At 39.4% G+C, this 27,994-nt stretch overlaps 1 protein-coding gene across 2 annotated transcripts in view; it reads left to right on the plus strand.

Annotated features, from left to right (window-relative positions):
* Positions 1 to 306: 306 nt before the first annotated feature.
* Positions 307 to 27,994, plus strand: part of BARD1 (BRCA1 associated RING domain 1) — a 75,075-nt gene continuing 47,387 nt past the window's right edge. Inside the window, exons 1-3 of one of the 2 annotated variants that reach the window (XM_068543787.1) lie at positions 307 to 542; positions 11,945 to 12,001; positions 15,857 to 16,005. In XM_068543787.1, the coding sequence (XP_068399888.1) occupies positions 400 to 542; positions 11,945 to 12,001; positions 15,857 to 16,005 (349 nt within the window). In that variant the 5' untranslated portion in view covers positions 307 to 399. Of the gene's footprint in view, positions 543 to 3,288; positions 3,428 to 11,944; positions 12,002 to 15,856; positions 16,006 to 27,994 lie in introns of those variants that run through there. The other variant, XM_068543788.1, reaches the window with a different exon arrangement.

Consider the following 27,994-nt stretch of genomic DNA (forward strand, 5'->3'; position numbering starts at 1 on the left):
CTTACCTTTACGCCTCAGGGCAGCCTGTGGCCCCGCCCCCTTTCCCGCCGACAGCGGGGGTCCTACCGCAGCCGCGCCCGGCGCCGAGGCCCCGCCCGGCGCCGAGGCCCCGCCCGGCGCCGAGGCCCCGCCCGGCGCCGAGGCCCCGCCCGGCGCCGAGGCCCCGCCCGGCGCCGAGGCCCCGCCCCCCGCCCCGCGCGCCGGGACTTTTGGCGCGTTTTGGCCGTGCCCCGCCTACCCCGCGCGCCCCGTCCCCCTAGGCGTCCCGCCGGCACAGAAGCGGGAACAGCTGGGGCGGGGGGCCCGGGGATCAGGTCGCAGGCCTGCGCTGTCTGGGTGGTTGCCCGAGTTCGCTCTGCCTCCCGCTCTCCCAGGAGCCTTCTCCGCGAGGGCGGGGCGATGCGGGGGAACCGGCAGCCGAGGATCCGCTCCGGGAACGAGCCTCATCCCGCGCCCGCCATGGAGCCGGCAGGTCGCGGGGCCTGGGCCCACAGCCGCGCCGCGCTGTACCGGCTGGAGAAGCTGCTGCGCTGCTCGCGTTGGTAAAGACCGACCCTCGAGGGGGCTGCCGGGAGGGCCTCGGCGGGGGCAGGCGTCTTTTCAAACCTCCGGTTTCCTCCGTTCATTCCCGTCTCCCCACCTCCCCCAGCAGCTGGGCCGCCGAGCAGAGTTAGTACCTGACCAGGGATCTGGTGTTATTTATCCCCACTCCGGGCCCGCATTCAACCCTTTCTGGGCGGCTTTCTAGCCTTTCTGGCACCAAGCCCAACTAAGATGGTAGTTTTCGAACTTTAGCGGGCCTAAGAGTCTAGAGGCGTGGCTAAAGATGCGGATCCCTGTTCCCGCCTCCAGAGTTTGAATCTGTAGCGCTGGGGCATCTGCACTGTTCACCGGTCCCGTGATTCTTGTGACCAGGGTAATTCCAGAACCTTAGGCCGAGAGCTGTTAAGTTTGAAGAGGCCCACTAAATTTGAAGCAGCTGTCACTGTTTGCTGAGCTGGCCCCTTTGACCTTTTCTCCGTCGCAGCCTTATTTGGGGAGGGAGGAGAGTTTGGGGGACTTTTTTGGGGGGTAGATTGAAGATGGAGGTGTGATGGACACCGCCAATTTCTCATTCAATATCACATTTCCTTGGTTTGATCAAAGACTGTATGGCTTGGGGTTCCAGCTCTTAAGAGATGCTGTTTATTATTACTTTTTGCTTCTTATTTTGTTCATGCTGTTACACCATGGGAATCCTTTAAGTTCAAGGTTTTCATTCCATCTGAAGACATCAGTTTCTTGACTGGTCCTCCTTGCTTCTTCTTTTCCTGTAGCTCCTCCTAGTATAGAAATAAAGAAGGTTTATAAAACCCAAGAAGGGCTTATCTCACTTTTCATTTCTTCCAAAAGCGTTTATTGAGCGCCTGCTGTGTGCACAGCTCAGTATTTCTGCATCAGTATCACTCTGGCAGGTTTTCTCTCTGCTCGTAGCCGTTCTACCCTATTTCTTTTTTGGACTTTGTTTTGATTTCTTTTTCCCCCCTCTGATGTCCAACTTGCAGAACTTTGTTGTACGTAAAGCGTAAGTAACATAGCAACTCTTTCTTTAAAAATGGAAAGGGTGTAACTGTCAGAGTTTCGCACTTATATTTTGTTTTACAAAAACTGTAAACCTTGTGACAAAATGACATCATTACCCTCCTTAGAAAAGTGGCACTTTTGTACATGAAGACATTCTGATGTTGTGTGTCTTTTCCCATAGCACAAGGGTCATCCATCAGAGACTAAGAAATTTAAAACTGGCTCTGCTGGTTGCTATAATAGAAGCAATTGTAGTCACACCTTCTTAGGTCAACGAAAGTTAGACGTTCAGATGGCACATTTCTGTATGGAAGGCACTAGGGTGGCAGCGGGATGCCTCATGTAGACCGTAGAGTCAGACTGCTGGGGTCAGGTTCCAGCTTTGCTACTGCTGAATGGCCCTAGTCATCCAACATCTCTGTGCTTCAGTTTCCTTATCTGAGTGACGATAGTGCTCAGCTCATCCTCCTGTGAGGATTCATTAATAATAAAAAAAATATATTATTGAACACCTACCAAGTGCCAGACTACTCTAGGCATTGGAGATTCATTAGTAAGCAAAGCAGACAAAAACCCCAACCCTTATGAAGCTAACGTTCTATGGGAGGGAAGAAACTAAATGAAATTATACACGTAAAGTGGTGAATGTGGTGATTGTTATAGAATAAGTGATTAGCAGCAGGTGTTTTATGAAAATACAAAAATACAGTCTGCTTGCTGAATGGTTTGGGGGAGACAAAAGAGGAATAATTTATAGCTCGTCCTGAAATCTAATAAAGCCAGTTTCACTTTTATCCCCTACCAGTATTTTTCCAGTTTCTAACTGAAGTGAGCAGACAGTAAGAGCCAAAAGACTGAAAGTAGACATCAGTAACTAGGTCCAGACTTTTAATACAACCCGTTGTGGATGGTTAATGATACTGAACTCCAGTGATTTGTTTATTTATGAAAAAACATTTTTTTTTTTGGTCCGCAGCTCGCCATGCGGCTTGTGGGATCTTAGTTCCCCAACCAGGGATTGAATCCGGGCCCTTGGCAGTGAATGCGAGGAGTCCTAACCACTGGCCTGCCAGGGAATTCCCTCCAGTGATTAAAAAAAAAAAAATTAATATACGAACCACTGATGGGTTAACTAAATCTCAGCTGTTTCTTTTAGTGCATATTTTAACATAGGGCTCTGCAAACTTTCTCTGTTAAGGGTCATATAGTATATATTTTAGGCTTTGCTGTCACAAACAGTGTCTGTTCTTGTTTTTTTTTACAACCCTTAAAAACATAAAAAAAGAATTCTTAGCTCAACGGCTGTACAAAAACAGGCTACTGGCTTGATTTGGTGCATAGGCAGTAGTTTGCAAAACTGTTTTAACAGGTAAAACATCTTAAGGTTAAAAATCCTTTTTGGTGTAAAATTTTATGTCCCATGGGGTTTAGTGTTTAGAAATGATTAGTGTTCCTCTCCCTGTCACTGCACGTTTGGCATTGTCTGTAGTGAGTAAAGCATAGGAAAAAACCAACCCATTCTTCCCTCCTGTGCTTTGCCTAGTAGCTGCCTGACATCATTACTCCAAAGGAGCAACTCAGGATGGCCTGCTTCTTGCTTTTGCTACCCGTCGTTCAAAACAGTGTCATATTATTTGAAATTGTGTGTCAGTGTGTCTGTCCTTTTTACAGAGCTTCCAAGTTTTCCCCAGTGGGCTAGTGACTACCCCAATTACCCTCACATTCAGCTTGCAGCTGTCACCCATCTCGTGCTCCCAGCTGTCAGCTGTCCTGTGTAGCACATTGGATCTGTTTTGCAGCAAGCGTTACTTGTGAGTGAGGGTGGATTGGCTCCATTCCAGGGCATCTTTTCTTGACCTTTAACGTAAGTATGACTCCAAGGTGAAGCTGATGAAATTGTTCAAGAGGCCAGATGTGACATATGTGTTAGGTCCAAGCCTCACAACCAGATAGAAGCTATTTAAAGATTTGGGAAAATGAGACAGGAAGCATGAGAATAATGGGTTCCTAAAGGAAGCAGGAAATGGGAGCTGTAGTGAAAAAGCCCAGGTGTCGCATGACACTGTTTTGGGAATTTAAATAATTAGATACCTCTTGATCTGTTTTTTGGTGGGTGCTGGGGTTTAGCATCTACCACAATTTTAATTCGGAGTTCTGGTGACTTTTATTTATTTATTATTATTATTATTATTATTTTTTAAAATTTTTATTTATTTATTTATTTTTGGTTGCATTGGGTCCTCGTTGCTGCGCGTGGGCTTTCTCTAGTTGTGGTGAGTGGGGGCTACTCTTCGTTGTGGTGCACAGGCTTCTCATTACGGTGGCTTCTCTTGTTGCAGAGCATGGACTCTAGGCACGCAGGCTCAGCAGTTGTGGCGCACGGGCTTAGTTGCTCCGCGGCACGTGGCATCTTCCCAGACCAGGGCTCGAACCCGTGTCCCCTGCATTGGCAGGCGTATTCTTTTTTTTTTTTTTTTAAAGATTGATTGATTGATTGATTGCTACATTGGGTCTTCATTTCTGTGCTAGGGCTTTCTATAGTTGCGGCAAGCGGGGTGGGCGGGCCTCTCACTATCGTGGCCTCTCTTGTTGCGGAGCACAGGCTCCAGACGCACAGGCTCAGTAGTTGTGGCTCACGGACCTAGTTGCTCCGCGGCATGTGGGATCCTCCCAGACCAGGGCGTGAACCCGTGTCCCCTGCATTAGCAGGCAGATTCTCAACCACTGCGCCACCAGGGAAGCCCCTGGCAGGCGTATTCTTAACCACTGCACCACCAGGGAAGTCCTCTAGTGACTTTTAAAATTGTAGTTGATTTACAATGTTGTGTTAGCTTCCGGTGTACAGCAAAGTGATTCAGTTATACATATATGTACATTTTTTTATATTGTTTTCCATTATGGTTTACTACAGGATATTGAATATTCTCTGTGCTATACTGTAGGACCTTGTTGTTCTAGTGATTTTTTAATCAACTTTTAGTAAAAAGTCAAAAAGCAGTCTTGTGATTTTTAAGATAGGTGATTTTATTTTTCTAAATTATCTCTTGTCGTTTTAGTAAAGGTGATTGAGATTGTTTTCTCTTATATTTTGAGGCTGCATAGTTTAGTGGTTAAGAGAATGGATTTTGGACCCTGGCTTCAAATCCTGGCTCAGTGATTTTGGGCAAATTATTTCATCTTTGTATGCTTCCTTTTCTTGACCTGCCGATGAGTTAGTAGTAGTTTACTACCAGTTAGTAGTAGTTTCTACTTTATAAGTTTGTTAGGGGAATTAAAAGAGTTAATTTGTAAGGTACTCAGAGCAGTGTGTGCTATGTTCTAAGTGCTATATGAATGCTTGTAAAATAAAGGGTAGATTTCCTGACTCCAGCATTAGCCTTTGTCTTTCTTCATTAGTTTGGAATGTTGAGAGGCATTCTTATAGGCCATTCATCCTTTGATGGGATGATTGCTCCCTTCATTGTTAGGATGGCAAACAATCCCTGAGGCACTGTAAGTGGTGGAAGTGGTGATGCAGAGAGGCTTTCCACCCTGAAGGAGCGATCCTAGTTATAAGGGATGAAGTGTACACACAGTTCAGGGTAAATCAGGATGACCAGTGGAGGAAAGATTCCTGGACTTTTGAATTGGGGCTTGGAGAGATTTTTATAGGGTTAGAGGGGTAGAGGGTTATAGCAAATAAAAATATGCTAAAAAGTATGTAGAATACAGGGGGAGTGAGTCAGGTGGGCAGTGTTAAAGACAAGGTCAGATCCTAGGGATTAGAAGTTTAACATTGTTTCACATAGTTACTCCCTGAGGAGAGCAATTTGTGTAACTTTCCCAGGACTCCGGTGTCCTCATATGTAAAATGAGGAAAATGGATGAATTGATTTTTCAGGCTGTCTCCAATTCACAGGTTCTGGAATTATTAGTGTCTTTTGGATGCAAAATATTGTTTAAAACTTTTTAGTGAAGTTTGACATACACATAGAAAAGGGCACAAATCACTGGTGTTCACGTATCATATGCCCTCCAAATTATGGGATTTATTTACTTTTGTGGTATTTTGATTCTTTGACACCTGTCTCCTTCAGTTATACTGTGCATTTCATAAAGACAGGCTCACATTTGCAGTCACAGTGCTGGACACATAGTTTCTTAGTGTTTGTTAGATTAAGACATGAAAATTTAGGTTAAGTTAGGATCACATTGCAGGTGGAAATACCAGAGGACCTGGTTAATTCATTTGAATTGCCAAGAATCCTCCATAGGTTCCTGGTAGTAAACAGTGAGTAAAGTTTCAGGGCAGATGTAGAAGGTGCAGGTCTTTCCCCCTGGGATTTAGAGCTAGAACCACGACATGCACAGTCCTGTTACAGGCTACACATGCCTGGTGTTATATAGGGCTTGTGACTGCCAGGGAGACTTAGCAGACACATTGAGCACCCTTTAGTACTGTTCTCCATAGCAGAGGAGATGGAATTACAAGTGAAGTTACTGTTATGCAGGTCTGGGGCCCAGAGGACAGTTTTCAGGCCGAGAGTACAAATTTGAAAGTTATCTGCGTATATGTGGCAATTGAAGGCATACTTCTGGAAGTGAGCTGGGAAGAGGGTATAAAGGTGAGTTCCTATGTCTAAGCCTGGAAACTCAATATTTGAACATCGGGTGGAGGAAGTGATGCTTTAAGGACAGGAATATCAGCAGTTACTTAGATACTGTTTTGCTTTGGAGGAAAGGGAATGTAGAAGACAAAATAACCAAAACTGTTTGAGCTGGGTATACATGATATTCTCTGTGGCTTATCTGTCTCCTAATAGTAGATTCTATTATAAATAGTCATTAATAGAATTCTATTACCCCTTTGATTTTGGGGATATTTGACTCATTGATTTATTCAGTATTTATTGACACTGAACAATTAGACATGAGTTACTCTTTTTCCCATGTGATTTACTTTAATATGGCATACAAAATAACTATACAAAATAAGATACTTTCATGTCATTATCCATATCCCTTACTTGTTAACAAGTTTATTTATTCTCCTCAAGAAAAATAAAGCCAATTGTTTAATTGGCTTGGGGATCCTCTGCATTTTGGTGTTAAATGTGTTGGTCCACACCTAAAAATAGCATGGGAATTTTCTAAAACGCAAGAGCACTGTAGTAGCTATCTTGCCTAATATTAAATAGCAGTTGCTATCTCATGGAAGCTTAGGGAGTCATTCAGTTAAGAAATAGGTCTGCCTCTGTATTGTAATCTCAACTGAATTTACTTTCCTTTTCTTCTTTGCAAAGAAAATTTTCTCTCAATAGGACCTTTAAAAAGAAAAAAAAAAAAGTTTGTTTTCCCTACTTAGTTCTTCCCTAAGTTATAATCCTCTGACTGTACCGGTCTTTCCAAATCAACTACATATAAAGTAGCAGACGTATGACTGCAGATGGAAAAAAATAAAGCAGCTGAATTTTCAAGGTACAGAAGTCCTGTTACCATGCAAATGTCTTTTGTTATTCTTCTGGATTTTTTTTCCTTCTAATATATATGTATATCAAACAAAAAATAGGGTAAGGATAAAATAGAATTGTTAATATAAATGCATTTTGTATGTAGTCTTCCACTTAGTTCGTTCACTAAGGATTTATTGAAATCCTGCTGTTCGCATAGCACCATGCTAGGTAGGTAATGGTGTGTTGGGGAGCTCAGAAGAATTGAAAGTCAAGATCTCTTGTCTGTAGGACTACAATCTATTTGGAGACTTAAAAAAAAAAAAAAAGAAAAGAAAGAATCAGGCAGATAAAATACAAAATACTTAGTTTTCAACATTGATTTCCAGAGCCCCAGCTTGATGCCATCTCTGGAACTTTAGAGCATTTTATACTTAAGTCATATGTTAACTTGGCTTATAAAACTACCCAGCTAGATTATAAGCCCCTTAGGAAAGAGTGTAATGCAGTCAACTTTGTGTCCTTTGTATGTGTGTGCTGCAGGGTACAGATTCTGCACAAGTGATGGCATGGAAACTAAATTCCAAGAAATTCTGTGCTTCTTTGTTTAGTGTCATTTTTACTGTATCATCCTGGATGGTATTTGGAAAATGTGTTCAGCTTGAATAGTTTTGTGGGAGGAGGAAGTATATTCTAGGCTGGGGACAGTCTGAGCAGTACTAGGCTTGGAATTGGTCATAAGGTGTTTGACAAATGTTACAGACACTGACTGGCCTGATAAGAGCAGTTTTTGTTGAGGAGCAGTGAGAACAAAGGTTGCCTGGCTTTGGAGTAACCAGACTGTGAAGAACTTTTTAATATTAAGTTTTTAAAAATTGAAAGTCATACATCTATATGCCAAAGAATTAAAATAACATGGTATACGGTTATTAAATATTTGTTAAATGAATGACAAGTAAGTCTGAATCTTCTTCAAGAACCCACTCTGATCAGTTTCCTGTGTATCCTTTAAGAGATTCTCTATGTTTGTACCTCAGATGAGAGGGTACCAGTCATCAGGTAGATGTATCATGATTTATTTAACCATTTCCTTGGTAGAAATTTAGATTGTTTCCAGTCTTGTGCTGTAATAAACACAAGACTTATGCTGGAGTGAATATCCTTGTCCATGTGCCTTTACATTAAAAATTTTTTATTAGAATTATACGTGAACACAGTTGACAAAGTCAGTAGGACAGAGATTATAATGAAAACATTCTTTTGCCTCATCCCTTATCATACCCTTGAGTTCTATACTCCAGATACAACCTCTTTCATCTCTTTTAATTCTTTAATTTACACATTACCAAATGTGTTTCTATTGCTAGTTCTAGATTTTTTTTTTTCCATTTTAGACATTTTTTGTTAACTTCCTAACTTCCTACTCTGAGAGATGAGTTTTTTTTAATTACCAATGATCAACTTTCTACTATGGATGATGACTGGATATAGAATTCAAAGTACAAAATAATTTTCAGTCATTACTGTGAAGGCCAAGTGTTTGTTCCTTGTCACCCATGAGATGTTTTATGCTATTCTGAATCCTTTAAAAAATATATATATATATATTTATATTTTTATATATATATATATATTTATATACACACACACACATATGTATCTGACATTTTATTATTTCTTAGTTCCTGGAAGCTTTTGGTATTTTGTTTCGATAGATATCTTTAGTGTTCTGAAATTTCAATTTTTCAAGCATCTGAGATTATCTGAAGAATAAATTCCTTGCAGTAGGATAGTTGAGTTAAAGTTTGGTGCATTTAAAATTTTGATAGATACTGTCTGGTTGTAAGAATTCTTTTATTCCAGAGTGTCTTCTCAGCTAAGCTCTAGACATTTTCAGAAAGTCTCGCTTTGACAAAGATCCGTGCCACCCTCTGTGCAGTGTATCTATTCTTTGAGCTCTTCCATTAAAATTCTTTTGAACTCGGCACTACCGTCTCCCACCTTTGGCTATAACACTCCTCTCTCTGCTCCTTCCCCCAACACATGCGTGCACATACTTTTCATTCCCTCTCCCAGTGTCTTTTCTCATCTATTAACAGCAATAAAAAGTATTTTCTTGGTCACTAATTAGAATAATTAGTACAGTTGATCAATTATTTGTAGTACTAGATTCATTGCTACTTGCATTGTAGCATCTTGTTGCTAGGGTGAAGGGTAAGAACTATAGATCAAGGGGTACAGAGTCATCTTAGGATGGAAATTTAAGTTTAGAAGTAGAATCAAGGCACTGAGTCAGGTATTGGCAGAGAAAGCCAGAAGGCTGTGGACTGCATCCTGGGGGTAAACCTACATGGAGAGATGGGAAAAGAAGCAGCTAAGGACGAGCTGAAATCAGCACATAAATGTGCTATAAGGAAATTAAAACTCAGTGGAAGGGAAGGTTTCAGGAAAGAAGGTGAGGTCGATGTTATTTCACAGAGGGTCAGGGAGAAAGAGGACCGCAAGATGCTTTGGTGAGCAGTTTGAGCAGAGTGGTGGGAATTAAAGCTAGGAAGGAAAGGAGATGGAGTTAGCTGGTACAGAGCACCTACAGAGAACTTACAAGAACTTACATCCGCAAGAAAGGGAGGAGCTGGGGCAGACGGTAGAGTGGGGGGCAGGGTATAAAGCAGGGGTCCCCAAGCCCCGGTCCGCGGCCTGTTAGGAACCAGGCCGCACAGCAGGAGCAAATGTTCATCTGCCTCGCTCCCCATCGCCTGCATTACCACCTGTACCATCGCCCCCATCACTGGCCTTACTGCCTGATTCTGTCCTGCCGTGCCCACCCCGCCCCCCGTCCATGGAAAAATTGTCTTCCATGAAACCAGTCCCTGGTGCCAAAAAGGTTGGGGACTGCTGGTCTAAAGGGTTTTTTGTGTGTTTTAGTTTGCAGGAGAGATTACCTTTGCATGTTTAGATGCAGATGGAAGATGAAAGGTGACTGTAATTATGAGAATAGACTCTTAGAAAGCAGAGAAGGTAAGGGGTCTAAGGACAATAGAGCAGCACATTTTATGAAGGAAGAATGACTGAAGGAGTTCTTTTCCTCTGAGCCTGGAGGGAGGGGTAAGATTATGGGTGGAGAGGTAGGAATGAGTCTGGTGGTGAAAAGCTCACACTGCTTGGCTTCAGTTAATGGGATTTAGGGCCTGGGGATTGTTTTGTATAGCCGTCTATTCATTTGTTTACCCACAGAACATCTACTACATCACTTTGGTAGAGATACAGAGGTGAGGAAACTACCAAATGAGTTTATAGAGACAAGTTTGTGTATCTTCCTGTCTTTTTGTAATGGTTATTCAGAGCCTGAGAGCAGGCAGGGGAGTGGACTGGGGAGCCTGTCTAGCATTGTATCAATAGATTGGCATCCTTGAGTGTCTAAGAGGTTAGTAGAATTAGGGTGGTGGTGAAGATGGCCCAGAACAAGTTAGCTCTGTGGCCTGGGCTGGTAGGGAATCCAAGGAGCTAATACTGAATGGAAGTCTTTCCATGTGGAAAGCAAACAATACGGAGGTTTGGTCAGGGTGATGGGATAAAAGAGAAGGGGGATATTATGATAGGAGGAAGTGAGATCACACCACTTTTGGGATCTTAGGGGCAGAGCTCGTAATGAAGTAGAATTCAGCACACTTGATTCGAGATCAGAGGTTAGGTTTGGTAGGTCAAGTAATGAACAAAAATTACAGGACCAGCATGAGCATTGTAGTAAGGATCCTCTGAACTGCCAGAGTCACAGAAGTGGCTGGCACATCGCAAGTCATAATTTTATCACCATGTTCTATGTAGTGTGATAGAAAAAATCAGATATTCTGAGTTTTTAAAAAGTGATGGGTTTTATAATGTCAGTGAGCCCCATTTTCGATATCTTGAGTATAACATTGTGGGTGTGCTCTGTTTTTAGCACTCTTTCTGAAAGCTCAATTTCACTTTAATGTTCATATCTATTAAAATGTGCAGTGTGATACTTTTGATCTTTCAAGAAGTGTGGAAAACTATTTTTATTGATATATGGTATGTGTACAGAGGTAATTGGATAATAATGGTGTAAATACCTACAGGTCCTAGGGTTAGTATAATAAACCAAGCACAAAAAATGTTCATTCTTTAAAAGCTTTACTTCTCCTGTTTGCTCGTGCCTCATTACGCCCTCTGAATATAATGACTTGATATGTGTTTATTAGTTAAGTAGCATTACCTTCTTAGGATTATCAAACTTGGCAGGTGTTTTTTGATGGAAACGTTGGGAAAACTTAATTGTCTGCAGACAGCCGACGTGATGATTCCCATTTGCAGTTGCTTTAAAGAAAACAAACAACTTCCTATAAAATGAAAGAATGGCTGCATTTTTGATAAGACATCTGTAAAAAAATTGGTGGGTACTTGGCAACAACCGGAAACCAAATTTTTAAAATTCTTATGGTCAAAGTGACCAGACGTCCTATTTTTCTGTGGCAGTCCTGCTGTTCTATCTAGTTATCACTCCCCTTCACTCTCAGAAGTGTTCTCATTTGGACAATACACTACATAGTCATTCTACTTGTGGGTCTCATTTTGAGATTTATGGTCTACACTTTGAATCATTAGTTGAAAGAAGCAGCCAGTGGTTGGTTTTGCCTGTAAGAGGTTCAGAGATACTGAACAACGTTGCTTCTTTCTATGATTTCACAGTATATGCATTATAAAAAGTGTTACAATTTGAACTGAGTTTGGTAGTTGCTATTTGAATTCAGCAGGTGTGTGATGATACAATATTTAATCAGGGAGTAACAACCTTTCAAATGAATACATCCTTAATATCTTCTGTTTTGAGAAAGAAATATGGTAGTGTTGGGCCTTGGACTTGTGAAATGTTGAGTAAAAAATGTTTATCTAACAACGACCTAAGTCTTGATTATTTTTCTTTCTTCAAACAGCACTAATATTCTGAGGGAGCCTGTGTGTTTAGGAGGATGTGAGCACATCTTCTGTAGGTAAGTAATTATGGTTTATGATAGATACACACACATACACACAAATTTAGTGTAACTATGTTTTTTACTAGGTAATAGTCATGTAATCATGTTGATACTAGTATTACCTTATGTTGTGTAACTCTCATAGATTGCAAAGTGACTTACTGTACATTATCTCATTTTGGTCCTTTCAACTGTCTTAATTTACAAATCAGAAACTAAAAGCTCAAAGAGGATGACTTGTTGACAGTTACAAAGCTTAGTAAGTGGCTTTGCCAAGTTTTGGGGAAAAATTAATATCTGTTGTATAATTCAAATATGTCTCTCTTATTTTTCCAGTTAGTTTTGAATCCAGACTTTGCAAATTGTGAAACTTTAGTTCTTATCGTTACTGGATTAGTTTCCTAGGGCTGCCATAGCAGAGTACCAAAAACTGGGTGGCTTAGAGCAACAGAAATTATTGTCTCACAGTTCTGGAGGCTAGAAGTGTGACAGCGAGGTGTCAGGTAGGTTGGTTTCTTCTGAGGGCGATGAGGGAAAATCTGTGCCATGCCTCTCTCCTACCTTCTGGTGGAGAATCTTTGGATTCTGGCATTCTTTCCTTGGCTTATATAGATACATCACTCTGATCTTAGCCTTCATGTTCACATGGCAGTCTCCCTTGTGTGCGTGTTTGTCTTTGTGTCCAAATTTCCTCTTTTTATAAAATACCAATTATATTGGATTAGGGTACTCACCCTGATGATCTCATCTTAACTTGATCATTTACAAAGGCCCTATTTCCAAATAAGATCACATTCACAGGTCCTAGGGTTTAAGACTTCAGCATCTTTTGGTGGGACACAATTTAAGCCATAACAGTTATTATAAAATTATATCCATTAAAGCCCTGGCTGAGAGGTTAGAATATTAGGTTTTCATCTCATCTTATTTCTTATTCAGGAGGAATCAATTAAAGGAGTTAATGTCATAGTTTAATTGTCTGAGACAGGGTTCATATATCCTCCTTTGAATCAATCTTTTAATTATTTCAAGTTATGACTATGATTATCGGGCATGCACAGACTGCAATATGAAGTTTAAGCACATGTGGAAGTAATTTACTGTATGACTTCAGTGGGCTGGGGATGTGTGGAGGGCAGCTATGCTTGGGGTCCCAATTTTGTTTCTAGAAACATAGGTCTGTTACATAGGGTGTATGCAGCAGGAGGTTGGGGTAGGAAATAGTATCTATTGCCTACCTGATGTCTCCATCTGGATGACGAAATGGGATTTCAGACTTGATATGTTCAGAGCAGATCTGTTGATCATCTGTTCCTGCCTCGGTAATCTTCATAGCAGTAACTGGTGCCACTGGAATAAATGGTATCAAAGTTGCTCAAAGCAAAAACCAGTAGTCATACCTGGTTGCTATTTTTCTTCCTTATCCCACGTCATTAAGTTCTGTCAGTTTCACCTCAAAATGTGCCCTAAATCTTGAATTTTCCCACTTTTCTCTATATTTACTACTGTTTATACTTTGGTCCAAGCCACCATCAAATTATCTCTCCTCAGACTATTGTCAAAAGTTCATAGCTGGTTCGCTTCCCCATTTTCTACGTTCTTGTGAGTGATCTCACAAGAGATCTTTTGGAAATGTAAATCACGTTCGTATCATTACGGCTCTTAAAGTCCTTCAGTGACTTCCTATTACAATCAGAGTGAAATCCAAACTCTGCACTGAGGCCCACGAGACCCTGTGCAGGGCCCAGTCCTTGCCTGCCTCTCGGACCGCACATCCCTCTGGCTCACACTGTTCAGCCGCCTTCTCCTTTTAGTGCATTAACACATCAAACTCACTCCTGCCCCAGGACTTTTGCACTTACTATTCCTTCCATCTAGAATGTACTTCTGCCAGATTTTTGTGAGGCTAGCTTTTCATCAGTTCCATTTCAGCTCAAATATTACCTCCTCCAAGAGGCCTCCCATTATTCCTGTATAAAATTTTGGCCACTCCCTGTCTTCACTCTGGAGCAAGCAGATTTGTTTCAGGGGTTGTACTCACTGTATATGATAGATTAGTGACAAATCTGGAACATAACAAACTTGAAATTGTATGTAATGAAACTGTATGTAAAGCTTGTGTATGTGTGTGTGTTTCATACATTTAATTGGATTCTAAAGGGGTCTGTGACTTAAAATGGCCAATGAAAGATTAAGAGAGGCATGAGAACATCTTAAAAGAGAAAATGGTCATCTGTATATGAACAGAGGAAAGAATTGATTCAGTGTAGTTTTGGTTCATTTTCATTATATGATGCCAAGAATTAGGGTAGCTGTTTGTATTCTTTGCAGATTTGGAGATACGTAAAGCTGCTGAGAAGTGCTATAAATGCCATGAAGTTTTGTTTTTATTCCTTTTTTTGGGGGGTGGGCCGCGCTGTGCGGCTTGCGGGATCTCAGTTCCCCAACCAGGGATTGAACCCGGGCCATGGCAGTGAAAGCCCAGAATCCCAACTACTAGGCCACCAGGGAACTCCTGCCATGCAGTTTTAAAAGATGGTTTTGATATGTCGCAGTGCAACTGAAGCATTGGAGTCAAGGGGAGGTTGGAGGGAACACAGTTTTTTATCTTATTGACATGTTCTGCTAGCTTCAGAATACTTTCATGCCAATCCCTAATAAAAGTAGTCCATGAACTCTCTTTAAGACATAAGTTTAAAAAAAGAAAGTCTTTAAGTCATGTGGCAGGGGGACCTAAACTTTTTGGTCTCAGACCACTTTTACACTCTTGAAAATTGATGACCCCAAAGAGATTTTGTTTACTTGTGTGTGTATTTCCCATATAAAACTGAGACATTTAAAAAATACTAATTCATTTAAAAATAACAGTAAAAAACCCATTACATAATAACATAAATAACACTTTTTAAGGAGGAATAACTATTTTGCAAACTAAAAAAAAATAGAAGAGTGGCACTGTTTTTACATTTTTGCAGATTTCTTTATTTTGCTGAGTAGAAGACACGTTACATATTTGGAAGGGCGCTCCATTGTAAGAATCCTCTGGCCCTACAAATGAGAGGGTCACATGAAAAGGGACGTAGTGTTTGGAGTAGATGTGGCTTTTACGACTATTGTATTACCCAGTCCTGCTAGAGCCCATCTGGTGAAGCTAAGGGAGGTGTGGATTTAGAGCTTTCTTATTTCAGGATTCACAGATAGGCTTCAGGGGGGATTGTGAACAAACGCTTGTGCACATCTTCATCAGAGTCACAAAGGGTTTGTAACCCCCAAAGTTAGGAAAAACCTTTCTAACTATGAGACTGTAACTCTTGGACATATAACCCAAGGTAATTTAATTGAGTCTACAGGTTATAAAAGTACCTGAAGGAACCAAACATCTTTTCTCAAAAACTAAAGCCTTTAGACACTTGTACAAAAATAAAAGAAAAAACACCTTTCCCCATTTCTTTGCAGTAATTTTAGGTATCTCCATGAAGCACAGTGTTAGGTTTAGAGTAGGAAAGGTTGAGATGCATGGCTTACATGCATTAGGTACTAAATATTTTTTTTGTATCTCCCTCTGTACTCTCACTCTTTAGAAACTATAGATTTATTTGCAGGGAAAAATTATGCAGACTATTGTCTGGCCACGTGTAGTCTCTACATAGCAAATTACATAAGCAACTTTAGATTTAGATAGGGTGTGTGTGTGTTTGTGTGTCAGTGTCATACTATTTCAAAAACACTGTTTTAACTAATATTTTATAATTGACCATTGTTTATTAGAACAGCCTCTGCTTCATCTACTTCAGTTCAAACTGTTTATTTTTTTCAATTCAGATCCTGCTGAATGTATTGATCTCTATATATTTTTTGATCCTTTTTAAGTAATTGTGTAAGTGACTGCATTGGAACCGCATGTCCAGTGTGTTACACCCCAGCCTGGATACAAGATGTGAAGATAAATAGACAATTGGACAGCATGATCCAGCTTTGCAGTAAGCTTCGAAATTTGCTACATGGCACTGATTTTTCAGGTGAGAAATTTCACTGTCTCTCTTAGTTAAATAACTGATAAATTCATATTGATTTCATAAAGTATGTAAAATATGAATGACATATTTCAGATGTTAAGATTTATAGTGTTAGGACTGATTTTGAGAGGTGACAGATACCTTAGAGGTAATTAGGTCTGACTCCCTTATTTTATAGATGAGAAACCAGGGTCCAGAGAGGTTAAATGATCTTGCCTGAAGTCACACATGCAGTTAGTACCAGGAGCAGGAGAAATAGAGCCCGTTTCTTCTGATTGTCAGTCCAGAGACTTTTTCACCACCTATACTACCTGCTTTTTACAGTTATAATAATTTCTGTATAATATATATGGAATAGTGATTTTGTCCTTAAACTCAGTTAACTATTATTTCACAAGATAGAATACAACCTTTTGGGTATCACTTTTCTACAAATTAGTTAGATTAATTTTGCACATTTTTGAAAGAGCAAAAATCTAATATTCATTTTCTTTTCTATTTAAATGGAGGTTAATGTTTTTCAAATTGTTCTTACGCTCTGTGTATTAACTATATATTTTCCCATTGTGCTTTTCGCTGAGAACTAATTAGCTGTGGAAAGCAAGTAAAGTGTTTTGAATCTTCATAATCAGATATTGAAATTGTCCTTTTGTTGACCAGATAATGTCATTTTAGCTTGTGTTTATGGGAGAACCTTTTCTTGACTGGCAGGATGCCATGAATGATTGATAAAGCTCATATAAAATGGCTGAATTTCTGTTTTGAAAACTTTTGATCTTAGCTTTCCAACATGATGTGTTATTGTCAGCTACTAAAGGTGAAGTTGATTGGGCAAAATAAAGAAATAAGGCAACTACTTTGAGTCTTATTGACAAGGTCCATATTTCTGAGAAGAATTTAAATCGCAGTTTACCTAAGAAATGTTTTCTTCATCTAGTTTTCTGATTATTGTATTAGACTCCATTCTTCCATGACAAAATGTGCTATGGTGATAAAGTTTTACTGATTTTCAGATGTAATTATATATGCACATGTTTTAAAAAGTACTTTAAAAAAATGATATGTAGTAAACCTCTTTAACAGCACAGTGAGGAAAAGTTTTATTAGTTCCTCTGTATTGTTTTCCTTCTTTATCAAAGACAGTGCTGATAGTGTTTTATTTTCTGTTTAAAACAGATTAGTGTATGATCCGTTCCCCCTCCCCGCACCCCCTTACCATCGATTAAAACAGGAGTTCTTAATTAAGAGTCCATGCATCTTTAGCAGTGAATTAGCTAAAGTCGGGGGGAATTAGCGAGTCTCTTGAGTTAAGTGTACAATATGAAAAATGTTCATGTCTATGTGAAAGTGGCTTTCCTCAGATTCTTAAAGATGTGTGGTCTGTTAGGAATGTTGGCCATGCATTGACATTTGGGTGTTATCTATATTTTTTCTGTGGCTGTCATGATGTTTGATTCTTCTTCAGCTGCTGTAGAGTAATATATTAGCTTGCTAGGGCTGCTGTAAGAAAGTACCACAGACTGGGTAGCTTATCAACAGAAATTTATTGTCTCACAGTTCTGAAGGCGAGAAGTTCTAAATCAAGGGCTAGGTGAGTTTGGTTACTTTGAGGTCTGTGAGGGAGGCGTGTGTTCCAGACCTCTCCTTGACTTGTAGAAGGCGGTCTTCATGTTCACATGGCGTTCTCCATGTATGCGTGTTTGTGTCAAATTTCCCTTTTTTGTAGGAGCACCATTCATATTGCATAGAGCCCCACTTTCCTCATCTTTACCAATTATATCTGCAATGACCCTGTTTCCAAATAAGGTCATGTTCTGAGGTAATGGGATTAGGACTTCATTATATGAATTTTGGGAGGGACACAGTTTAACCCATAACAAGTAATGTGACATTTTTAATGGTGATAATGGGGGAGCAGAATAACCTTCAGTGGGTTGATTGTAGTCAGTTATCGCATGCCGGGGTACTGCGTACCATGTGGTGCAAAGAATTAGATGACTCCTCAAGAAATTTTGCTGTAGTTAGTGATGTTTGAATTATCAGTATGGTTTTCATATTTTGTGGACCATGGAATATGAAATGCCTTAATATTTCATCATTAAAAAAGATATTTAGGAAAATTGCTGAGTTGAGAACAAGTTTTTGTGTGGGACCTGAGGCCTTCTGAAATGCTGTCTTTCTCATCTCAAAGGAGAGGTGGAGTTTGGGGAGAGAATTATGGTGATTCACTTTCCAAAGGCCATTTTGTGTTCATTTTCCTTATTATAATGAATAATAATTACATTAGTCATTACCAGACTTTAGCTGTGCTGGCTTTAATATTTTACTTATTTTAAGATGAATTGAAATTTCACTGATTGCCTAACCTATAATCAGAATTTTAGGATCTTTATTCTGTAGGTGAGGAAATTGAGGGCCTAGGTTAAGCAGGGTGGTCATGCTGTCAGTTTCTTGCTTATTGTTTTATCATTTAACACGGTGCTTTTGTTAGAAGTGTGGGCATTTGTTTTATTTGTTGAATTGTGTTGGAGAAAAATTGGCAGTGTTAAGACTAATTCATATCCTAGAGACTAGACTTAATTAAAACAATTTTAAAACAAACTCTTAGGTTTTGGTTTCAATAATCCATTTTATAATGGTGACATCATCCTTTGCTACATTTAGAGAAGATGAAATAAGTCTAGAGTATAAACATACACTTTTCTATCTGGATCTGTAATTTCCATGGTGCAAAGCGTTTTCTACTCGTTGTAAGTTGCATTGTTATCAACTTTTCCTCCTAAGGTCCCCCAAAACAAATTTAGCCTTGAAGGGCATTGGAGGTGTTTTCTTTCAGTATATCCCTTGGTTCCTTATAGTTTATCTATTCAATATATTTCATGTATATATACCTTTATGTTAGTTTATTATCTAGCAAGTACTTCTAAAACTAAAGTATAAGGCAAACTAGGTGAATACGTAGAGGGAACTAATAGTTGGGGACGAATAACGGTTGATCCTCTTTATAATGAGGAAATTGGAAAATGATATCATTATAAAATAAAGGTATGAGATTAAGTGATTCCTGAGTTCTAGCTCCAAAATCATATGGTTCTGTTAAATAGTCAAGTGCTGAAGATGATGAATTAAGCGGAATGGTTGGACATCTCCCACATTTTCTATATTTATTTTTTTAAACCTGTAGTTCACAATTCGTCTTCCAAATGAACCTTGTTACTTTCATTTACTATAAAATATATAATTACTATAATTAAGATGGGTAATTAGGAAGAACTTGTTAAATCGTGGGCATAGTATATTGGAGATAAAGAAGCTTGATTTATAGTAATACTTTCTCAAATGAACTTCTAAATACTTGAAGAAATTTTTGTTGGTTCAGTGTACTTTAAAGAGAAGAGGTTGTCTGTCATAAATTTTTCTGACAACCATTTATGGATAATTTTACCTTATTCTTTAAAACGTAGTCTGCTTTCTACCAGTGGCGTTAAATTTAGAAGTTTTTATTTTCTCTTGCCCCCTATCATATTAAATCAGACCTTGCAGGTGCTGGTTAGGTTTTGTGAAGCACATGTTGGTGTTGGTGACATTAAAAAAAATGCTTTGATTATGCTTTCAGAGGATCCCAGCTTTCCTTTCTGTTTTCTGGTTTTGGGAGAGATCCTGGTCTTTCTGTAGCGAATTACATAGTGTTTCATATATGCTATGACTTTTTTATAATAGATGAAGATGAGCGTTTGAATAGCTGTGTGGCTGTTGTTTTGTTTTAAATAGAACTGAATACTTCTTAACTTACAAAATAATCATTCTTTAGTGAAGGCGTTAATGTTGCACAGATGGTAGCAAAGTACTTTCCTTTGATTTTTAATAAGGGACTAGTTTGTCAAAGAGATTTCTCAACTTCTGTTGTGAAACCTATAATAGAGAATAATTTGAAAGGCACACAGTGTACATCATTATAATCCTTTGATGTAGATTAATGATAGCTAAATCACATTTTCTAATTGCCTCCCTTTTCTATAGTTTATTACTAAATTTTAAGAAAAACACTTGGCTAAGTAGCTCCTTAGCAACATGTTTGTGTGTGTTCCTCGAAATTTTGTGGTATACTCAGAAATATTTAAATTCAGAGAGTAGAATTCTTTTAAAAATGTCATCATTAAGAAATTTACTATGTAGAGGAAGGACCAATATTTTTCTTCATGAAATGAGTATGATAATTTATCATGCTTAGAAGCATTCACCCGTAAAAACGGTTGTAGCTGTTAGTAGTATGATTTATGTTCCAGCAGTGGTGGTGTTTTTGCTTTTTACAGCCTTAACTTAGCTATACTGTGCAAAATCCAGAACTTAAAATCATGCTTGCTGTAGTGGTTCTTGCTTAGTTAGGACAAGATGCATAATCAAAATCTTCTTAAGTAAATTTATTACTGGATGATTAGTGAGATTATTGTGTACATGTAAACTACATAAATATATGCTCTCTGCATTTACTCCTTTGTAAGTTAGGAAATATGTGCTCCTGAGTTTGAAGTTTTGTTGTCTTTTTAGATTTAGATTTTTTAGTTGATTGAGTGTGTTGTTACTACCTACAAGCCTTAATTTTCCTTTAAAATGCCTAATTCTGCATTTTGAAAGTTTTATAAGTGTGGAGGACTTCAGAATTTGACATTGTTTTTAAATGAAAATGTCATCAGCTATGTTTAATAATAAATTTTAAAAAATCAAGTATGAGTTTTTACAGACTACCAGAGGATTAACCTTTAAGTCTTTGTAATCCTGAGTCGTTCTTCAAAAGTAATCCTGATAACATTTCATTTTGACCTTTTCTCTAGTCTCGAGATTATGTCGGAAAGGACTTGGTTTTGAAATCTACTTGTCACTGCAGAGAAAAGACCTTGTTGAATTTAGACATAAAGTCTGTGTGAATGGATCCTCATTCTGATTGTTTTTATTTCCAAGATCCTGTCCTAACAGCACTTTTCTGAGCAGGTGATGTTCAGTTCGGATGTAAAAGGGTGACAGAGGGTCTGCTCTTATTCGGATACCCACTCCTCCTTCCAGCTGGGTTTATCATTTACTGACTTTTCGGTGCAGTGCTTTCCTTTTCCATTTCCAGGAGGAAGGGATAGCTTCTTTGAAGTGGAGTGGAGTTTGAATTCTTTTGCTTAGCAGGGATCATATCCCTGAAATTTCTACAGAGATAAATGCTAATTGTTTTTCAAAATCCACTGTTTCATTTTTTTCTTGTCTGTTTAAAGTGCTGTCTTTTACTTGGCAGATCTATTTATAAAGATAGGACTTTTGTACTTAAGAAACATGAGGTGAAAGAATAGGCAAAAGAGATTTTGAATTTTAGAGAAGATCTGAGATTTTAGTTTATTAATCTTCTTGTGTATTAATAATTTTAAACTGATAAAATAATCAAGTGTTCTGTGTGAATAAAGAATATCTAAAAGGAATTCAAAAAATAATATTTCATAACTTCCTTTTCTTTTGCTAATATTTTAAGACATGAGAAATGTTGAAATGTATTCCCAGAAACAATAAGAAAAATGAAATTAAAATTATGTTGTCTCTTTTAAGTATGAAAGCTTTGTAGGAAGAGCACACTTGACAATTTTATATAACACTGTAGTAACGTCAGACACGCTTATTCCCTACACAGTGGCTGTTACCAGTACTTAGGCGAAAGATGCACCGGTGGCTGTTGGTTTTCTTCTTAAAGTAACTTAGTGTTAGAACTTGGTTCATTAAGATTTTCCTCTTGATTCCATAATGTAAGAAAACTGTTATACAGAGTTCTCTTCAGCTTCAATGAGGAGTGACCTCTCAGGAGAAAAACATGATTCAAATAATGTCCTTTTTCCTTCTTTTTAAAAAAATAAGACAAATAAAACATATTTCAGTTGTCCTAGTTTGGTTATAGGAGATTCAGTCTGTGTTAATTTGGAGAATGAGTATCAGGCAATATGAAATTACTTTTTAGTCACTGTCAATCCTGTCAGGTGGTGGTGGTTGTGGTGATGGCGTGTTTTCCAGTTTCCCTGCCTTTCTGGTGTTCTTTTTTGTACCTGAAATGGCCTCTTGATAATCCAGTTTGTGTGGAGAGGAGAGCACTGGATTGGGAGTTAGGAGACTCCCTTCCTCTCCTTTTTAACTTTAATGCCTCATATTTAAAATGAGAGAATTGGACAGGTGATCCTCAAGACTTCTTCTAGCCCTTAAACTGAATTCTAACCTCCCTTGTATAAATACCTGTCAAGATTTAAGAGAGGATATCAGATAATTTATTCATCAGTTCATCAGTGTTTTCTGAGCACGATTTATGTGCACACCTCTGTGCTGGGCTGACCTGGGTTGGTTTTACCTGCCTGTATGGGGCGAGAGAAGAGAATTTTAAGGGAATATTTTTTAAAGAAAAGTGAATGGGCTTAAAGGCAAAAACAAAGCAAGAGAACCTGAAGAGGGATCACTTGCCAGAATCAGAAAGGGAAAACTGTACAGTTCATCACTATTTCTGGAGCACCTGTTAACAGGCAAGGTCGGTAGGTCTGAAAAAATACAGTACATACAAAGATTATACTATATGTGTGTAGAGAAAGACTCACTTCTCCTTTGTGTCTCCTCTACTCACACCACTGTGTTACATACAGTACCATTTCACTTATGACACCAGATGTGTGGGTTTTCCACACATCATGCCGTTCTGTGACATCAGCTGGGTGTCCTACAGTTTACTCAATTCTGACACTGTCCACCTGGAGATAGTGTCAGATCTTACAGGTTAAGAGTCCCATAAGACCACCCCCAACCCCCCCCCCCCCCGCCTCCACTCCCCCTCCACCCCCCCACCCCCCACCCCAGGTGCAAATCTCAAGTCCAGCTTGTGCTTCTGACCAACTGGCTATAGATTGGAAGCTCCCGTCAACTCCCCAGGTTTGAATAATTTGCTAGAGTGACTCACAGAATTCAGGAAAACGTTTTACTTACCAGATCACTGGTTTATTATAAAAGGATATACCTCAGGAACAGCCAGACGGAAGAGATGCACAGGGCTAGGTACGTTGAAGGGGCAAGGGGCTTCCATGCCCCCTCTGGGTGTGCCGCTCTCCCAGCAGCTTGGCACGTTCATCAACCTGGAAGCTCTCCAACCCTGTTTTGGGGGTTTTTTAATGGAGACTTCTTTACATAGGTATGATTGATTAAATCACTGGCCATTGGTGATTGGCTCAACCTCAATCCCTCCTCTCTTCCTGGAGGTCAGAGCGTGGGACTGCAAGTTCTAACCCTATAATCCGGGTTGGTTCCCTTGGCAACAAGCCCCCATCATTAGGGGCTTTCCAAAAGTCACCTCATTAACATAAACTCAGGTGTGGTTGAAACGGGGCTTGTTATGAATAATAAAAGACACCCATTTCACCTTTTTCATTGGAGCTATTTTGGGAACTGGGAACACAGCTAAGTATAACAAAAGATGCCCCTGTGGTTCATACAGGAAATTACAAGGGTTTTAGGAACTATGTGCCTGGGACAGTGGACAAAGACCAAATATATATTTCTTGTAAATCACAATATCACATATAGTGTGTACTTAGTGAAACTTTTGAATGTTTACTTAGTGAAAACATATGAATTCAGTTCATATGAACTGCCAGTTCATATGAAATGCCAGCTCTATCACCAATTAGGTATATAACTTCATGCAAGTTTTATTTTCTATTTGTTTAATTTACCTAAGAAATATAAGAGAATATTCTCTTAGCAACTGATTAAGCAATATAAAAGTGTATAAAGTGTGAAAGTCCCCCCTTCACCCTTTATCCCCCACCAAAAAAACACAAAATCCTTTTCAGAGGTACTGTTTTCATTGTTTAACCTTCCTAGTCTTTCTTTTACGAATTTATGAAAATATTTGGACATAAACACAATAGAATTTTTAAAATGTAAATAGGGTTGTGCTACACTTAAAGTGTCTTGGGGATGTTTGCATGTTAATTGACATGTATCACGGCTACATAAGATTTTGTAATATAAATGCTCCGTAGTTAACTGATTTCCAGTGAGTGAACACTGACTTTTTTCCTAATTTGGGCTATTACAAATATGGCTGCAATTAACACACATCTATGTTTGCAGGCAGGCCCATGTATGAATATTTTGTATATTTTGTAAGATAGGTTACTGGAGGTAAAGTTGCTTTGTGAAAGAGCATGTGCGTGTAAAATTTGCAAATATTTTATCACATTGCCCCTGAAATTCCTCAGTGCAGTGCTGCATCTTTGATGATACTTGGCAAAGAGCCTATCATGGCTTCCTGCACATACAGGGGGTTGCGATACAGGAAAGGAGCTCTGAGCTTTGGGGAACTGACTGTTTTTATAGTAAGCAGAAATAGGCGTGCTTTTTTTCCCCTGGGGAGACACTACTGCATCCCTCACGGTGGCTTGCTGCGAACACAACCCTGAGAAATGGCCTGGGTAAAAAGCAGCCAGGGCCTTGCCTTCTTGGTACATCCTGCAAGAGTGTGTAGGGATGTTTAGGAGCCCGGGAGGCCTGTCTCTTCCAGCATCAGTGTTTTTTCTCTAGGTGCCTTCCGTGGTGTAAGCCAGAAACATATGAATTGTTTTTGTCACCTTCTCCTTTATTCATTTCATCACCAAATCCTGTAAATCTTATCTCCTAAATATTTTTCAAATAATTTTACTTCTTTCTTTTTCTACTGTCACCTCCCCAGGCTGTCATCTTCTACTTAGACTCCTATTTCGGCCTCTTAATGATTATTCTTGCATCCACTCTTGCCTTCTTCCGACCTATTCTCCCACACTCAAGCCAAGAGGGATCTTTTAAAAACACAGGTGTAGTCATGCCACCTGATTCATATAAAGCAATTTATTGGTTTTGTATTGCTCTTAGCATAGGTATCGAAGTCTTTAACATTGCCAGCAAGAATCTGCACGGTCTGGCTATTGCTTTATCGTCTTCATCATTAAACCACTTTCTTCCTTGGTCTCTCTGCAAGGCAAATATACTGGTTGTCTTTTAGTTACTGAAATATATCATATGCTCTTTTGCTACTGGGCTTTAAGCATTTTATCATCTCTCCTGCCTAATTGCTTAGTTAATTAGAAGCCTTTTAGGTTTTGTATTTTACTATTTCTACTGCTACAGTGCTTGTCAGAGCCACTGTGATCTTTTTTTTTTTTTTTTTTTTAAGAAGCAAACCTGTGGTAGGCCCCTCATGTTACCACTCTTAGAATGAACACACTCATATAATGTTTTCATTTTCCAAACCAATATTCAAATTACAGGGAAAGAGAGGTTTTTTTGTTTTGTTTTGTTTTGAACTTTTTTTTTGGGGGGGGTTTATTTTTATTTATGGCTGTGTTGGGTCTTCGTTTCTGTGCGAGGGCTTTCTCTAGTTGCGGCAAGCGGGGGCCACTCTTCATCGCGGTGCGCGGGCCCCCCACTGTCATGGCCTCTCTTGTTGCGGAGCACAGGCTCCAAACGCGCAGGCTCAGTAAATTGTGGCTCACGGGCCTAGTTGCTCCGCGGCATGTGGGATCTTCCCAGACCAGGGCTCGAACCCGTGTCCCCTGCATTGGCAGGCGGATTCTCAACCACTGCACCACCAGGGAAGCCCCCACTGTGATCTTTCTAGTGGATGATAGCTATGTAATTGGTCACTGTGTCCATTCTTTTCTTCTAAAGTTCCTTCTCAGTAGCAGCCAGAGTGATCATTCTAAAGCATAAAACATTATTCTCCCTGAATTGAGTCTGAATGAGATCCAGCTTGCTTTAGCTGGCTTATATGATCCCATTAATTTCATTCATTTAGCAGGAGGTATTAATTGAACATCTACTATGTGTTAGACATTGAGTAGACACTGGGGAATGGCAGGGTAGAGATACAAACTTCTGCCTTCCTAGAGCTTATATTCTGATAGGACGAGACAGACAAGACACACAAAGAGATGTAAAATAAGTAGGAGGTGAGAATTTGTAAAATTAAATAGAGTGTCAGGGATGATCTCACAAAAAATGTGACATTTGAGCAATGACCTGTAGTTGGTGAGAGAGTGAGCCATGCAGATATTTGGGGAAGAGGTCTCCAGGCAAAGGGTCAGCAAATGTGAAGGCTTTGAGGCAGAAGCATACCTCGTGTGTTTGAGGAACAACAGGGAGGCCCAGTGGCTGGAATGGTGAGGAAGGAAAGAACAGGAGGTGAGATCAGGAAGGAAATGGAGAGTCTGGTTATTTCTGACCTTTTAGACTAAAATTGTGGCTTTTATTAAGAGTCAGATTGACGGTCTTTGGTGGGTTTTAGTGACAGGATCTGACCAGTTATAAAAGGACCACAGACTGCTGTGTTGAGAATCGACTTAGAGCAGAGGAGGCAAAGACATCGTCAGGGAGAGGACAAAGGAGGGTGGGGCAGTAATCTAGTGAGACAGTATGGTACCGTGGTGGTAAGAGTGGAGGTGCAAAAAGTAGTCAGATTTTGGATGTATTTTTCAGGTAGAGCTGGTAGAACTTGCAATTTGCATATGGGATGTGAGAGAGAGAACAGAGACAAGTTTGACTCTTAAGGGTTTTGTCCTAAGGCATCTGGACTGATGGATGTGCCATTTACTTAGATGGAAAAATTGTAGGAGGAGCAAGTTTGGGAGGATGTGGACCAGGAGCCCAGTTTTGGTCATGTTTGGTGTGAGATACTTACTAGGAGTAGACATGCAGGTAGAGTCGTTAAGTAGGCAGTTGAATAGTGGAGCCTGGAGTCCAGGGGAGAGGTCTGGGCTGCACTTACACATTTGGGAGTTGCCAGTGTATACATAAATAACTGTGTGTATGTTTTATATATATATATATATATATATATATATATATATATATATATATATATATATATATATATATATATGATTATTAAGGGGGAGACTGCAGATAAAGTCCGGATCCCTCCCACTTCAGAGGTTAGTGGAATGAGGAGTACCAGCAAAAAAACCTGAGACTGAGCTTTTTATAGAATGCTTCTGCTTACCTGCCTGACTTCATTTCCCTCCATTTTCTGCTCCTTCTCCAAGTTCCAGCCACAATGGCATGCTATCCATTGAATATGCTAAACTTGTTCCCATCTTAGGACCTTGGCACTTACTCTTCCTTCTGCTTGGGAAACACTTTCCTAGGTCCTTAAGTGGCTGCTTCCCTCTTGTCATTTAGGTCTCAGCTTAAAAGTGAGCTCCTCAGAGAGGCCTTTCTTCATGACCTTAGCTGAAGCAGCAGGTGTTTGTGCAGAAGAATGCTCACTCACAAAATGTCACACCTTGTCTACTTAGGGACAATGGTTATTTTCTTTTTTAAAATTCTACCGAATCTTTGTGTTTTAATTCCTGATTATAAATACATATTTTTTAAAAAAAACTTTCTTTTATAGTATATAACACATACATCGTAAGTGTATAACTTGATGAATTTTCACAAACTGAACTTACCCAGAAGAATAAACAGTACTCTAGAAGCCCCTCTCATTGCCTGTTTCCAGTCACTGCCTCCTTTCCCCATAGGGATGATCACTGTTCTGACTTAACACGTTAGGTTAGTTACAGCTGTTTCTATGTTCTCTTTTATATCTGGCTTCTTTTGCTCAGGAGTATGTTTGAGTATATAGTTATAGTTCATTCATTCTTGTTAGTTTTTCGTTTATATAGCTCGAGGTTATATTAGATGGTACCTGAAGAGTTGTGACTATTATCTTTAATTCCCTAGATTCATTTTGTCTGAAGTAAGTTGAAATCAGGTAGCGTAGTCCTTTCAACTTTGTTCTTCTTCAGTGTTGTGTTGGCCATCCAGGTCTTTTGCTTTTCCACATTATAGTTACTTTGCTTTTCCATGCAAATTTTAGGATTAGCTTGTCTATTATTTTTTTTAAAAACATACTGGAATTTTCCTTGGGATTATGTTACAGTCTATAAATCTGTCTGGGAGAATTGACATC

The sequence above is a fragment of the Eschrichtius robustus genome, chromosome 5 (assembly GCF_028021215.1).
Source record: "Eschrichtius robustus isolate mEscRob2 chromosome 5, mEscRob2.pri, whole genome shotgun sequence".
Lineage (NCBI taxonomy): Eukaryota > Metazoa > Chordata > Mammalia > Artiodactyla > Eschrichtiidae > Eschrichtius > Eschrichtius robustus.